General features: G+C 38.4%; 2 protein-coding genes across 2 annotated transcripts; both read right to left on the reverse strand.

Annotated features, from left to right (window-relative positions):
• Window positions 1–4,965: 4,965 nt before the first annotated feature.
• On the reverse strand, window positions 4,966–9,032 carry LOC146622679 (persulfide dioxygenase ETHE1, mitochondrial-like). Its single transcript, XM_085364898.1, has 7 exons — window positions 9,000–9,032; window positions 7,054–7,198; window positions 6,107–6,255; window positions 5,819–5,948; window positions 5,627–5,716; window positions 5,203–5,319; window positions 4,966–5,043 (listed from the first exon to the last, which is right to left on the reverse strand). The coding sequence occupies exons 1-7, from the start codon at window positions 9,030–9,032 to the stop codon at window positions 4,997–4,999; spliced, it is 711 nt and encodes a 236-aa protein (XP_085221024.1). The 3' UTR covers window positions 4,966–4,996.
• A 1,598-nt stretch (window positions 9,033–10,630) lies between these two features.
• Window positions 10,631–13,733, reverse strand: LOC146622680 (persulfide dioxygenase ETHE1, mitochondrial-like). The gene is made up of 7 exons (XM_085366348.1): window positions 13,665–13,733; window positions 12,908–13,052; window positions 11,699–11,847; window positions 11,429–11,558; window positions 11,201–11,290; window positions 10,769–10,885; window positions 10,631–10,674 (listed from the first exon to the last, which is right to left on the reverse strand). Exons 1-7 carry the CDS (start codon window positions 13,695–13,697, stop codon window positions 10,631–10,633), a joined length of 708 nt encoding a protein of 235 aa, XP_085222474.1. The 5' UTR covers window positions 13,698–13,733.
• Window positions 13,734–14,127: the final 394 nt, after the last annotated feature.

Raw genomic sequence — 14,127 nt, forward strand, 5'->3', positions numbered from 1 at the left:
TCATTGTGGAGTGATCTGGGCATGCTGCCATACTCTGCGAAGAGACTACTTAAATACATTTGATGACATGCTCCTGTGGGAATAATATAATAATATACTGATACAGAAGAGGCTGAAACAACTGCACAGGCTCCAATTTAGTTCTGAGAAGCATGGTCGGATTAACTCCCTAGGGGGGGCCTAATTTTGTGACAGATTTGTCCAAATTTGTCACCAAATTCATGAAACAGCCAGTTTAATCTAATAATTTGTGCTTCTGAACAAAAGTTGTCCAAACTTGACCCCCATAGTTTAATTTAACTGAACACAAGTTTAATATCTATGGTGTCCAGGTACACAGGGTGAAGAATTTCCCCTTTTGAAAAGATTTTTTACACCCTCTTAATAAAACTACATGGTTGGGTTTTGTACATTTAAAAACCTCGGTATGATCTTGTGATACTTGGTTAGGTTCAGAAAAGAGGTCGTGGTTTGGGTAAAAATGCAACAGTTGCAGTTTTTTCTTTTGAAAGGTTTATTTTCTTGGTTGCCAGGGTGACACTAGACCACTGCAGCAGGCAAGACATTTCATACTTAAGTACATTAGTCTCAAAGTTGTGCTTAATGTAATGAAAAATAAAAGTGGCAGTTTATGTGCATGTACACGAATAAACAGATTGCTTTTCCATTATTGTTTTGAGACTTTCTTGAACCTGCACACAGATAATAGATACTTCATGGGGTATGATAGCTAAGTAATTTTGCTTCATTTGATACATATTTCCAAAAAATTAATCAAATTATTTAAACCCAAATCATAAGGAGGGGTCTCTGGTCATCTCTACATTTTGGTAGCCTACCCTTGCAGGGTAGGAAAGGAAGGCTTCGTTTTGTTATAATATAGAACAAAGACATAAAACCTCCATAAAGTGTCATCAGAAGCATGTCAACAGACCACAGGGTTCTACATGATCTCGTAAAAGTTATTCTTTTATTAAAGTTGATTAAAAACAGGGGCCTTGGGATGCCAATATGTTCACCAGATTTTGGGGTGTGTGGAACACAGGAATCATAAAACACTAACACATAAACAGTTTAAAACTACATGTTCACACTTTAAATTCCTAAAAAGGTTCCTGAAAATAGTCATACATATACAAATGATGACCATCAAGACACAAAGGCTCAGAAACTTAAGCTTGTGCTACAAAAAATAACCCATTGACCTAAATCACTGTGCATATGCAAAAACATATGTAGTACTGTAAGAGCATATCTATGTCTGCTTTCTGGCAGATTTCTACTCATCCTTGTAGAGACTGAAATACCATGAAATATTAAATCTCTGACATGTTACTGTGATTCAGTATGCTACTTGGTGAGCAGAAAATGCTAAAACTCTAGTTACTTATAGAACATAAAATAGCACACTGAACTCTGGACCACAAATTTACTTCCGCATGTTAAATAGTGACTTTTCCCAGAGGCAAAATCCACTCCCTTCACTCTGAGGGCTTTATCACCCTGACTGGCCTCTTTACACATCTTCTTGTGAATGAGCCGATAGTGTAATAGATTCTTTCCAGTGACATGTGGCTGTGTGAGAAAGAATGGGCAGCAGGTTAATAGTGACATAGTGTAAGTGGATTGAGAGGGAGCAGTTAAAAAAAAAAACACTGGCTGGCAGATGGGTGAGAAAGAGTGGGTGAAAGGACAGCTGGCACATTGATTCCTAGCAGTAAAAGAGCAAAGACAACATTTTACGTTGCAAAGTAACATATCTTCAGCCTGATGGCAACAATAGTCACATACACCTCCTGCTTTGAATAAAGAACAATGCAGGTGTCTGTCAGCGAGTATACGAGGTGAGGTGGAATAATAATAATGCTGTTTGTCTGGAAGGCAGACAGAGACAGCTGCTAGATGGTGCTTAACAGTGTTAACTTGCATGAAATAAAGCAACACCCAGCAAAAGCAAAGTTTTCTGTAACTTACATGTTTTCCTTTAATATTAGTAGGAACATCAGTAGGAATTGGATCCAATATACGTCAGACCAGTATAGTGTAACAGGACCATATTGGACTCTTATCATTAGATAGAACTCACTATTCCAGTACTGTTTCATTAACAAGTATTTGTTTGCTTAGTAAAATCAGAAAATTGTTCTATAAATAATCGGACTGCAACGATACACAAAAATCACGGTTCAGTTCGATACTTTGGTGTCACGGTTCGATATTTTTTCAATACAAAAAAATGTTCATGCCTTTTCAATTTGTCATTTATTAAAATTATAAATATATTTTAACTCAAAAGTACAGTTTTTAAATTTAATGTTGCTGAAACAACAAAATAACAAAAAAAAAAGAAATCTATCTGATCAAGAAATCACTCATCTTTGGAAAAGAGTTTATTACAGAGAAATGGGTCTTTCCAAAATAAAAGCTATACCATATGCTTCTTCTGGGCTATATTCTCAGCAGCATATTAAACATATCAGGTCCCCATAAGGAGAATCATGTGCTAACGGCTGTCTAAATGACTCGGTAAAGTTTGTAACATGCGTGCTTGTTGTTTTTGTCTGCTTCCACTTGTCTTTGCACTAGGATGATGTCGGTGTAAATGTGCAGTCATATTCTTTGTGTTCCCACTAGTGCTGTCAGCGTTAATCTCGTTGAAATGACGTTAACGCCATAACGCAGCAAATCTCCGTTAACAAGTTACCGCGGATCGCCCCGTGCGTGGGGCTGGACGGCAACACGTTAACAAGCTAACTGCGCTAACGCACTACTTCCCACCAATTGCGCATTGCGTGGCACATCCGATATACTGTTTTGCTTTTGTCCATGACGCGCTTACCATCAGGGTCATGCTTCACATGAAAACCAAGATAGTCCCAAAGGCCAGATCTGAATGAGGGTGGGGGAGGTTCAATTTCGGCTAGCGTTGAGGCAGTTACCATGTTGCAACGAGCTTAGCTTCTGTCTTGCTAGCTTGCACTGCGCTGAGTGGCTCTGCACTCGACAGTGCAGCCTAGGCGGAGTAGTCAAACGCAGATCCACTGAGCGCTCAACACAGACAGCATCGTCAGAAGAAAAGTTGATAAAATAAATAAAGAAAATTGTATTGTTCGATACATATGCGTACCGAACCGAAAGCACTGTATCAAACGGTTCAATATCGATACGAGTATTGTTGCACCCCTAATAAATAATAATCCATTTGCTGTTTAGATTTTTCAGTTTCCTGCTGATAGGAGTGCACTGTTGTCCTCATGTTTTAGACCTGTGCAATTCACTGTGTAAAACCAAAGAACTTTTAGTAACTTACCTGGATGCTTATTTTGAAGCACTGGTTTAAATTCATCTTAATGTCATTAATCACCATGAAAACTATACAAAAGTGGCAGTTTAACTTCTTTTAGATTTAACTTGAGTGCCATGTCTCCTCTTCTTATACCTCTATATGTCTCTGGTTCAACTCATCAGATAGTTTTTACTGTGTTAGTAACAGGCTACTATAGCATTTAATCTGGATTGATGGCACAACCTTAAACATCACACATGCTTCATAATTCTATATCAGTGCATCTTGTTTAGGTTATCTCTTTGTAAACAGACGGCTCTGCAGAATCATGCTGGACTAGAAATAGTGCTCTTTGGGATATTATTGTTGTATTATTAAGAAAAGTTTAAGGGCTATTCATGTGATTTAATTGCACTTACATAATGTAGAGGTATTTAAAAAATGGTCAGACATACATTTTGACTATTATTCCCTGCAGATGTGACTAAATTTTCCATAATGCTACTCAAAGCATGTATAATGTTGTATACAAGAGACTTGGGAAACATGGTAGATTCCAATTGTTCATTTTACCAGGATGGTTGTGTCTTTTTTTAGCAGGCTATTTGAGAATACAAATACAGTAGAACACAATTTTCATTTATCTTGAACTCTGTTTTGTTTAATGACGGTCTTTGAGTATGGAGCATTCGTATGTTTTTCAGACTACTGGAGATTAAAAGTGCCAAACCACTTAGAAATGCCAGATGTATCAACAATAATGATTCATCTTTACAAATAATCTGTTAATTGTGGAAGTTCCTCAAACAAGTGCGGGCACTTGAAAACATTTTGACTCAGGCCCCCAGAGGCTCAGGATCAATCCTCAGATGATCACACAGCTAACTCCCACATGTAGAAGTTTCTGTGACTGAGTCAGAGGGCAGCACGCCCAAACAAACCTGTCTTGCGGGCTGATGATCTGTTAACTATGAGAACAGCTTGCACAGTCATTGGAAAATCTGGAAGCAGTTCTGAATCCTGGCATGAGCTCACTTTTTTGTACCTTCCTTTGATCATAAGAAACATTAAAAAAAAAATCAAATTCCTGTTGGACATCTAAAGGAACTTATGAGATCACAAACAGATTGCAATGGCACATTGTGCAAGGAAAACTTGCCTTTATTGATTGTGAATGCAAATAGTGTAGTTTTAGTTCCCTGCTATGCAAAAAAGCCATTGCCTACACAAGACTGAAAGAGTGTGTGTGCATGCCTGCGTATCCTTGGCTAGGGGAGACCGGAACCACTGAAAAGGCCATGTGGAAGAACTCATTTGTCCCAGTTAAGCATTCATGAATACTAAATCAAACCTTGAATGGAACATTCCTACCCCAGTTTTCCTGCTCATAAATTTCCTTCCCAATTCACAATAACACAGCTGAATGAACTACTTACATAAAAATGTAAACAACTTTACACCATTAACAAAGTATACTATTACCGTTTTTAAAATGCATTCATAAACAGCTAAAATAAATATAAATATAAATTTTTAAATATACTGTAAGTAGCTTAACAAAAAATGATCACAACAGTTCAAAAATTAACTTTTACATTTACACAGGGAACCACAATAGAGCACTCTGAGATAAGCAATTTCGATTAAAATGTAAATATCAATCATTTTGTGGTGGTGCTCAGGACTTTAGTAGAAGCCTTTTTCATCCATTCAAATGCTGTGCACTCCACAAACTAGATTAGCAGGCACTGAAATATCTGCAAAAGTAGATGGAAAATGTGTTTTTAGTAAATGTGACATTTGATGTAGCCAAACCAGTGCAAAACCATCTTCTTTAGGACATGACTTAAGAATTGTGTTTACTAGCAGACAGAGGTGGTTGTTGGCTGAAATCCTGATGCCACTGTCTTTCATACCTATTTTTTTAGGCTTAGGGAGGTTCAGGTTGTTCATGATCTCCACAAACTCCTCCATGCTCTTAGTCAAGCGTGGGTTATACTTGCGCTCCTCGCCCACTGTAGAAACCGTCTGACCTAAAATGCAAAATTAGATGCAGACCAGCATGACAGTTTTAGTTTTTGTAGTTCTAAATTCTGCCAGATGTTAAATCTGAACAATTAAAATATTTACAAAGAAACAACATGCTTCTGACACACAACACATGCACTGTAAAAACAATATATATACTACATCTGTACCAGTTCCTATGAGTGGGAAACTAATGGCCGATGTGGCTGAGCTTCAAATCTGTGCTGTTCTAAATTATTCACATCAGTGACTCTTAAGATACGCAATACACATTTACAAACATTTGCGTGTGAATGTGTGTTTTTAGCCAACCTAAGTAATCATGTGCTGGGTAGATGAGGCACTCATCAGGCAGGGTGAAGATCTTCTCATGGACTGAATGGTAGAGCTTTTTGGCACAACCTTTAGAAGAATAGCTATAAATCAGACAATTGCAATGGAAAACATATGAAACACTGCCCCCTTGTGTTCATTTAGAAGAACCACAAAAGAGTGCATGCATACCCTGCTGGAAGTCTGTCCTTCCACAGCCTCTAATGAGGAGAGCGTCACCAGTGAAAGCCATGCTCTGATCCCCAGTTACCAGGGTTATACACCCATCAGTGTGTCCTGGTGTCTCTTTCACAGTCAGAGACTAAAGAAGAGAAAAGACAAGTGTCATGTTAAATCAGTTTTATCAAGCAAACAAAACCAAACAGGTATCAAATCAAAGCATGTCAAATCAGTTTTATCAAGCAACTGTATACAACACCTACAAACACTATTATAAACAAAGAGTGGTTTTCTTCTTACGTGTCTTCCAAAGGGGATATTGTCTCCCTCTGTTAAGTGGATGTCAGCAGTGGCACCACTGAACTTGGAGATGGCACTCTTCAGTCCAGCCACTCTTTGCTTCATCAGGCCAGTGCTTGTTATGTGGTCTGCGTGGCAGTGGGTGTTAACTACCAGAAAAATCACTGCATTTATCACCAATTGAAAGATTTAATATTGATTCTTGGTATAAACTTATGCAATGTGTATATAGGCGAGACAGTCAATGTCCAGTTTATTAAGCACACTGGTTTCATCGCTCGTTATCGCTAATACTCAAGCAGCCAATCACATGGCAGAAAATTAATGTGTTTCGATATCTAGGCATATTCAAGCCAACTTACTGGAATTCAGACTGAGCATCACAGTGACGACCAAAGGTGATTTAGGTGACTTTGAATGCAATACGGTTGATCGTGTCACATGGGCTTGTCCACCACTCATTACAAGCAAGTTATGTGGAAGATGTGGTGGAGATCATGGATGTACCGCTGACAAATCTGCAGCAACTGCGTGATCTTATCATGTAAATACAGATTAACATCTCTGAGGTATGTTTTCAGCACCTTGTTGAATCTATCCCATGAAGAATTAAGGCAGTTCTGAAAGCTAAAAGGATTCAGACATAGTACTAGCAATGTGTATCTAATAAACTGTCCAGTCAGTGTATGCTTTAAATTCGGCCTTTTTTAATTATTATTTTTAGACATATCCCCGCAGCCTTGTCTGCTATTGTCTACACTAAACAACGGTCACGGGGCAAGGAACGGACACACAGTTATTTCTTGCTCACTGCCATACAGATTAGTCTAATATTACATTTATGTTGCCCCTAATGTAAATGTATTTACAACATGGAGAAGATAGGACAAACATTTCATACAACTGTCATAATTTATCGTTTAACTCTACCCTGGGAAGGTAGATACCTGCCACTGTTAGACTGAGTCCAAGTTCCTTTATGAGCTTCAGGTCCCGGTCAATGGTCTCCAGCACAGGATCAATGATGACAGCCTCCTTGGTGTTCATGTCTGCAAGCAGGTAGGTGTACGTGCTGCTCTCTGACTCAAACAGCTAAATGAAAAAGAAAACAGAACAGTGAACAAAGCACAGGTGTGATTCAGCAATAAATAATAACAGGAAAGGCACAGTAAACATCGTGTCCTCACCATACTTAGACAGGGTGTGTCTGACACAACAAAAGATAATAAGAGACAGAACAGATCACGGTATGAACTACAGTCAACAGTCACTTTATTAGGTATATCTTGCTAGTAACACCCCCTTTTGGCTTAAAAACTGCCTGAATCCTTTCTGGCATAGACTCAGTAAGGTGTTAGAGATATATTGCACCACACTGACATGATATCATCACATAATTACTGCAGATTTGTTGGCTGCACATCTGAGATTCGAATCTCCTATCCCAAAGGTGCTCTACTGCATTGACATCTGGTGACTATGGAGTTTACCTGAGTACAGTAAGCTGATTTTCATGTTCAAGAAACCAGTTTAAGATGATATGAACTTTGTGACATGCAGCGTTATCCTGCTGAAGGCAACCATCCAAGTATGGGTATGCTGTCGTCAAAGATGGATGGATAATGATCAGCAACATAACTCAGGCAGGCTGTGGTGTTTAACAAATTCTTTTAATCGATGGTTTTGTAGGGCAATCCATTTAAATCAGCCGTTTCTGTAACTTTCACATAAGCTTGTCTGCCACATTTAAAGACACTTAAATCACCTTTCTTCCACATTTTAATGCTCGGTTTTAACTTAAGCAGGTCATCTTGACGATCTACATACCTAAATGCACTGAGCTGCTGCCATGTGATTAGCCAATTAGATATTTGTGTTTGTTCAACAAGCAGGCCTCCGTATAGGGTCTGGTGAGTATCTCAGTAATCAATGCAAAATGTTTACTTCTTAAACATTTACCAAGTTACCCATTAATTCTGCGTTTATGACCACCTCAAAAGGAAATTGCAGTTGGCGACAGAATCACTTACTGATATACTTCCTCATTGTGATGTGTCTGGGCATATCACACAACAACTTGAACAATTGTTAAACAAGCAGGAGTTTTCTTTCTTGAAATGCCTTTTTTTAAAGATGGCATGTGATCAATTTATCAGCTGGTTTCAAATATTAGAATGAAAAAAATGTAGGGTCATGTAACACAGCAATTTTCATCACATGATGCATGCACATGAGGTATACTTCATTAAGCATTCCCATGCAAAGCTACTTTTTTGAAGACACATACTTTGCTGTTTTGCAGATATAGGTAGTAGTAATAGTGTAGCTATATGAATCATAAACCTGCTACTAATTTTTGTCACTTACTACAGATTAAAAGCGGTTTATAAAGTCATTCAGATCACACTGCTTCAAAGCAGGACCAGAAACAGTAACATAAAGCAATAGTAAATGTGGTTTTTAAAGGGGTCATTAAGTGATTTATATATCTCATGTATACTTTACACTGTAGCTGCGCTACTTTTATTTAAGTACATCTAACGCATTTCGTTTAGCAATTATGAAAAAGAAACTTCAAAACTTTTGGGACTTTTGCTCAGCCGTCATTTCCTTGTAATACCACTTTTATCAGGATACAGGACACCACACAAGAGTCTGAAAATCCAAAATTTGTTTGGATAGACAGCTGAGCACAAAAACCCACCTGAACTTTAAAGGAACTAATGCAGAAAGGAACTTCATAGACAGAAAACAAGATGCTAACGGCTAAAGCTACCGAGCTCACTTCCCACAACCGGTGGTACAAAAAAACTACAAGTACTCTTGCCTCTTCGTTACCACGTATGGTTGTAAACAAACAGGAGCAAGCCATCAAAATATGCCGACAGACTACCTGTCTGAAGAGGAGCCCTTCCGTCTTTGCCATCCTGGCTCAGTGCGATCTGCTGGTAACCCGTAGCGTCTGAAAAACAGTGCTTCAACCGGGACAGACGCATCTGTTTTGTTTCCTAATTCGAGTCCCCTGCATTTGTCCTGAGTCGTCCCAGGAATGTCAACAAGCCACACCCAACAACAATCGTGGATCAGTGACCACACCCACCTACCTACTTACCTACTTCCCTAACATTGGCTGGTTTCGATATGGGCGACATGGGCCATTGCCCAGGGCGGAAGCGTGGTGGGGGCGGCATCATAGCATCGGCAAAAAAAAGTTGCTCGCACCCACGCTGCCCCGACATTATGTCAGCGCATTTTGGGGATTGCATGGGCACCGATCGGTCTTGCATTGCCCATTTGCGACGAGGTGCCCTCCATTTACGAGGTGCGGCTGCTGCCAGCTGCACAGGAAGGAGAGGGGCGGGACGGCGGGGGGAAGCCGGAGTACCCGGAGAGAACCCACGCAAACACGGGGAGAACATGCAAACTGAATTGAACTCAGGACCTCTTGCTGTGCGGCAACAGTGCTAACCACCGTGCCACCGTGCTGCCCTGAAATAATATTAATAATAATAATTAAATGGATTTTATTTTAAAAGACTTTAACAGACCCTGTTAATAGTATAGACACAATAGTAGTCATAACAGGAACCAGTAAGGTAGCCACGGAATAGTTCATTAAATCCAGAAAGTCCAAGAGAGTCGTTTTCTTTTAGTATTGTAGATATGTGTGCCTATCAGCAAGTTTGCATGAAAGAGACTCTAAAACATTTGTTGAAGGCTGATTTTAATATTTATGTGATTTTATTTTAAAGGTCTATAAAATGTGGTGCCATTTACACAATAACAACTTTGTTTTAAAACTCCTTCACACACACCCATTGGATGAGCCATCATGAGCATTAAACTGAGAAAGTGTGGCATCACCACATATCTGTGGGGAACGGTTGCTATGAAAAACAAAATGATAGTAACTAAAAAATAACATTAATATAGTTTTTTTTCCTAAATTACTTAATGATTGGAATCCAACTGAAATACATGAAAAAGTACACCACCTTTCAATTCTAAGCTTTTACATATCACATTATAATTATCTGATCTCTAACAGTTCATGAAAGTAGATGAAATATAACCTCAGATGATCAACACAACACGACTGATTCAGTGTCATTATTTATTTAACAGAATCTAAACCAAGTTACAAAGTTTTTATAGTAAGCTTTTATGTCCTGCTATGCAAAAAAGCCTTTTCCTGCACAGAAGCTTTCATGATTACTAACCTAACCTTGAGGAGAATGTTCGTATATGAACTTTCCTGCTCATAAGTAATTCATAACAAATCATCTGAAAAATTTGCTTACATTCAAGAAACTTTTTCTTACATAGATACATTTAAAATGTATTGAAATAGCAATTCAAGTATATACCTTATATATACCATACAGAATCATTAAAAATCACTTTATAGTAAACATTTTGACTAATGTCCCACAAAATAGAGATGCAAATGTTAATTACTCTACAATTATTACAATTATGTGTTTTCATTATTATCCTCTTGTGGAGCACATTCAGTCTACACATTTAGTCTTGCAGTCCACAAACCAGATTAGCAGGCACTGCAGTTGCTGCAAAAAAATAAAAAAAATAAATAAAGTGCTTTTTACTGGAAAACATAGTTGGTTGCAGAACTGTAAATATGATAGTTTATTTTTTTCTTACCCATTTTTTTGGGATTGGGCAGGTTCAGGTTGTTCATGATATCTGCAAACTCCTCCATGGTCTTTGTTAGGCGTGGATTAAACTTGCGCTCCTCGCCGACTGACGAAGCCATCCGACCTGAAACACAAAACAGATGGAGACCAGTGTATCAGCCAGATGCTACACCCTGGACATGTTTCCAGTCCATTTCAGAGCTAGAAAAAATGGAGCTGGCGCACAACAACTGCCCTGTAAAAACCTAAAAACAGAACATACTATACAGATTGCAGAGCACCTGTACCGACTCCTGTCAGCAGAAAACTAATGAATTTAATTTTGCTATGCTTTTATATATGATGTAATGCATACTGCTACACAATAGTACTATATAAACCATTCCCTTCAGTGACTTTGTAACATGTATAAATATTTGGGGATGTGTTTTCAGCCAACCTAAGTAGTCATGTGCTGGGTAGAGGAGGCACTCATCAGGCAGGGTGAAGATCTTCTCATGGACTGACTTGTAAAGCCTTTTGGCACAACCTTAAGAAAATAAGGCAAAGGTTAGACAACTGCAAAGGAAAACTGATACTGTACTCCCCCCTTTTCCAACAAGAATAAAAATCATAGAAACGCAAAATGAACAAAAACACAAGCATAAAGCCAAAAGAGTATGTGTACCCTGCTGGAAGTCTGTCCTGCCACAGCCTCTAATGAGGAGAGCATCACCAGTGAAAGCCATAGTCTGATCCCCAGTTACCAGCGTTATACACCCATCAGTGTGTCCTGGTGTCTCTCTCACAATCAGGCACTAAAGGAAGGAAAAGAAGAATGTCAAGGCATGATAATTAAATAGGTTTTATCAAGCAAATGCAACAAAAGGTTTTAGGTATTTACAAAATAACTGTACGCACACGATATTGCGAACAAATAATGTTTTTTTCTTTTTACGTGTCTTCCAAAGGGGATCTTGTCTCCCTCTGTTAAGTGGATATCAGCAGATGCACCACTAAGTTTGGAAATGGCACTCTTCAGTCCAGGTACTCTTTTCTTCATTGGTCCTGTGCTTGTTATGTGGTCTGCATGGCAGTGGGTGTTAACTATCAGCAAAATAAAGATAATGTAGGTCAATATAAAGCTGGAATATAATTGAGACTTGTGGTACACCCTCCAATCAGTTTAGCGAGTAGGGGGTTGGACACTTTTTTCCTTTTCAGAACACCTTTGATTCCTCGTCACACAGATTCAACTAAGTGTTAGAGATTTTGGTCCATGTAGCATGTAGGCATGACAACATCCCACTGTTACTGCAGATTTGTCAGCTACACATCCATGACGCTAATCTCCCTTTCACCACAGTCTATTGAATTAAGGCTGTGTGACTCTGGAGGCCATTTGAGTACAGAAACCAGACTTTGTGACTTGCGTTATTATGGTGATTGAAGCAGCCATCAGAAAATAGGTACACTGTGATCACAAAAAGATCGACATCAGTAACTCAGGTAGGCTGTGGGGTATAAACGATGCTTAGTTGGTAGTAACGGGCCGAAAGTGTGTCAAGAAAATATCACCCACACTACTATACCACCATCACCAGCAGCCTGAACTTTTAATAACAGGTCTTTTCATAATAATAATAATAATAGGTCGTTTGATTCATGTCGTTTATGCCGAATCCTGAACTAAACACTCAAATGCCACAGCAAGGTTTGTTCCAGTTTTCCATTGTCCAATTTTGGTGCAAATTATAGTCTTGGTTTATGTTCTTAGCTGACAGGACTGGCACACAGTGTGCTCGTCTGCTGCCGAAGCCCATATGCGTCAAGTTTCTTTGAATCACCTTTCCTCTTTTCTGATGCTTGGACTGAACTTCAGGAGGATATCTTAATGATGTCTACATGCGTAAATGCACTGTTTTTAAATATGTGTATTAAATAGGTGTATCCAATGAAGTGGCTGGTAAGTGTATTTCCAATTCGGAAAGATATATGTATTACACTAGCAGGAGTCCTTTCATACAAATAGCATTACCTACACTTAACAACGTTTTTGGGTCAGAAATAAACAATCATTTCTGAACCAGGTAAAATATTTATGCTGCTCCTAATTTGTATTTACAGGCTGAGAAAGATGGGATTCTGTGTTAATTTATGTAGTTACCTGCCACTGTCAGTTTGAGTCCAAGTTCGCTTACGAATTTCAGGTCCCTGTCAATGGTCTCCAGCACAGGATCAATGATGACAGCCTCCTTGGTGTCTGCGTCTGCCAGCAGGTAGGTATATGTGGAGCTCTCAGACTCAAACAGCTAAATGTTGGAGGGGAAGCACAAAGCAGTAAACAGCAATAACTAACAGTAAATGGGAGCGGTAGTAAAGGTTACATTATTATCATTTCTCCTCACTTGTGTTTATAGATAACGTGTGCTTTGTGTGTCTACGGTAGCCAAAGAGAGACATTTTCATACGAAGCTTGAAATAAAGTATTGCACTTTGTACTCCACCACATTTATTCAGAAGCTATTAGCATTAGTTATATGGCAGGGATATAAATTATTAATCAACAAATAATTTCTATTTTAGATTAAGATGCAGAGCATCAAGTAATTCAGATTTGTTCTTTCATCAACTTAAAATATCAAACATATTAACAATATGATATGCATCTCTGAAGTGGGTAATTTGAGCAGGTTTTCTTTCACTTAAGGTACTTTATAGTGATGCTATTGCTTTTTAGACAAACAAACTTTTTATATTTTGTTTTCTGCACTCCTACTTCCACTTTAGTAGAATATATAAACACATCTTCCACCATTATGTAAACTGGTTAATCTAAACTCAACAATTTTGAACAATATTTCTTTTTTCAGGACAGATCGTTTTAAACAAGTGCAGAACATCCAAATATGATGTGAACATACCTGTCTGAAGAGGAGTCCCTTTACCATTGCCATCCTTGCACAGTATGAGCAGCTGGTAACCGGCAGCGTTTTAATTGGGACAGAAACACAAACTCTGGGTTGCTGTGTAAAGCATGACTATTTAAAACCCTAACCACACCTACCTGCCTACCTACATACCTGCCTACCTGCCTTGGTAACGCCCCCAAATTAGAATAATTTTCAGAAGTCATCATGATAAAAAGGAAGAACATCACGTACTGCACACTATCTTTATGATCATCATCAATAAAATTATTGTTAATAATATTACTGATAATAAGATGAAGAAGAATTTAAACACTTTTAAGTGTTTTACTTTTATAAAAGTTAGACTTAGAGAAGTATCTTTGCTGTTACAGCTTTTTCCCCATATACATTTTTCAGTCACACTTCTCCTTATAATGGCTCTCTAATTAAACTAATTTTAATGCAAAGTCACTCA

The sequence above is a fragment of the Diplotaxodon limnothrissa genome, linkage group LG11 (genome assembly GCF_057381915.1).
Source record: "Diplotaxodon limnothrissa isolate DT_005_m linkage group LG11, D_limnothrissa_male_GT1.1, whole genome shotgun sequence".
Taxonomy (NCBI): domain Eukaryota; kingdom Metazoa; phylum Chordata; class Actinopteri; order Cichliformes; family Cichlidae; genus Diplotaxodon; species Diplotaxodon limnothrissa.

Excerpts from the sequence above, each read along its gene's own strand:
- LOC146622679 (XM_085364898.1), bottom strand. The coding sequence starts at position 9,032 with ATGGCAAAGACGGAAGGGCTCCTCTTCAGACAG. Across the intron at positions 7,199-8,999 it reads AAGGGCTCCTCTTCAGACAG|CTGTTTGAGTCAGAGAGCAG; the intron begins GTAGTCTGTCGG and ends TTTTTCATTTAG. Across the intron at positions 5,320-5,626 it reads CCCAGCACATGATTACTTAG|GTCAGACGGTTTCTACAGTG; the intron begins GTTGGCTAAAAA and ends TTTGCATTTTAG.
- LOC146622680 (XM_085366348.1), bottom strand. The coding sequence starts at position 13,697 with ATGGCAATGGTAAAGGGACTCCTCTTCAGACAG. Across the intron at positions 11,848-12,907 it reads ACTCAAACTGACAGTGGCAG|TTAACACCCACTGCCATGCA; the intron begins GTAACTACATAA and ends TTTTGCTGATAG. Across the intron at positions 11,291-11,428 it reads CAGGACAGACTTCCAGCAGG|GTTGTGCCAAAAGGCTTTAC; the intron begins GTACACATACTC and ends TATTTTCTTAAG.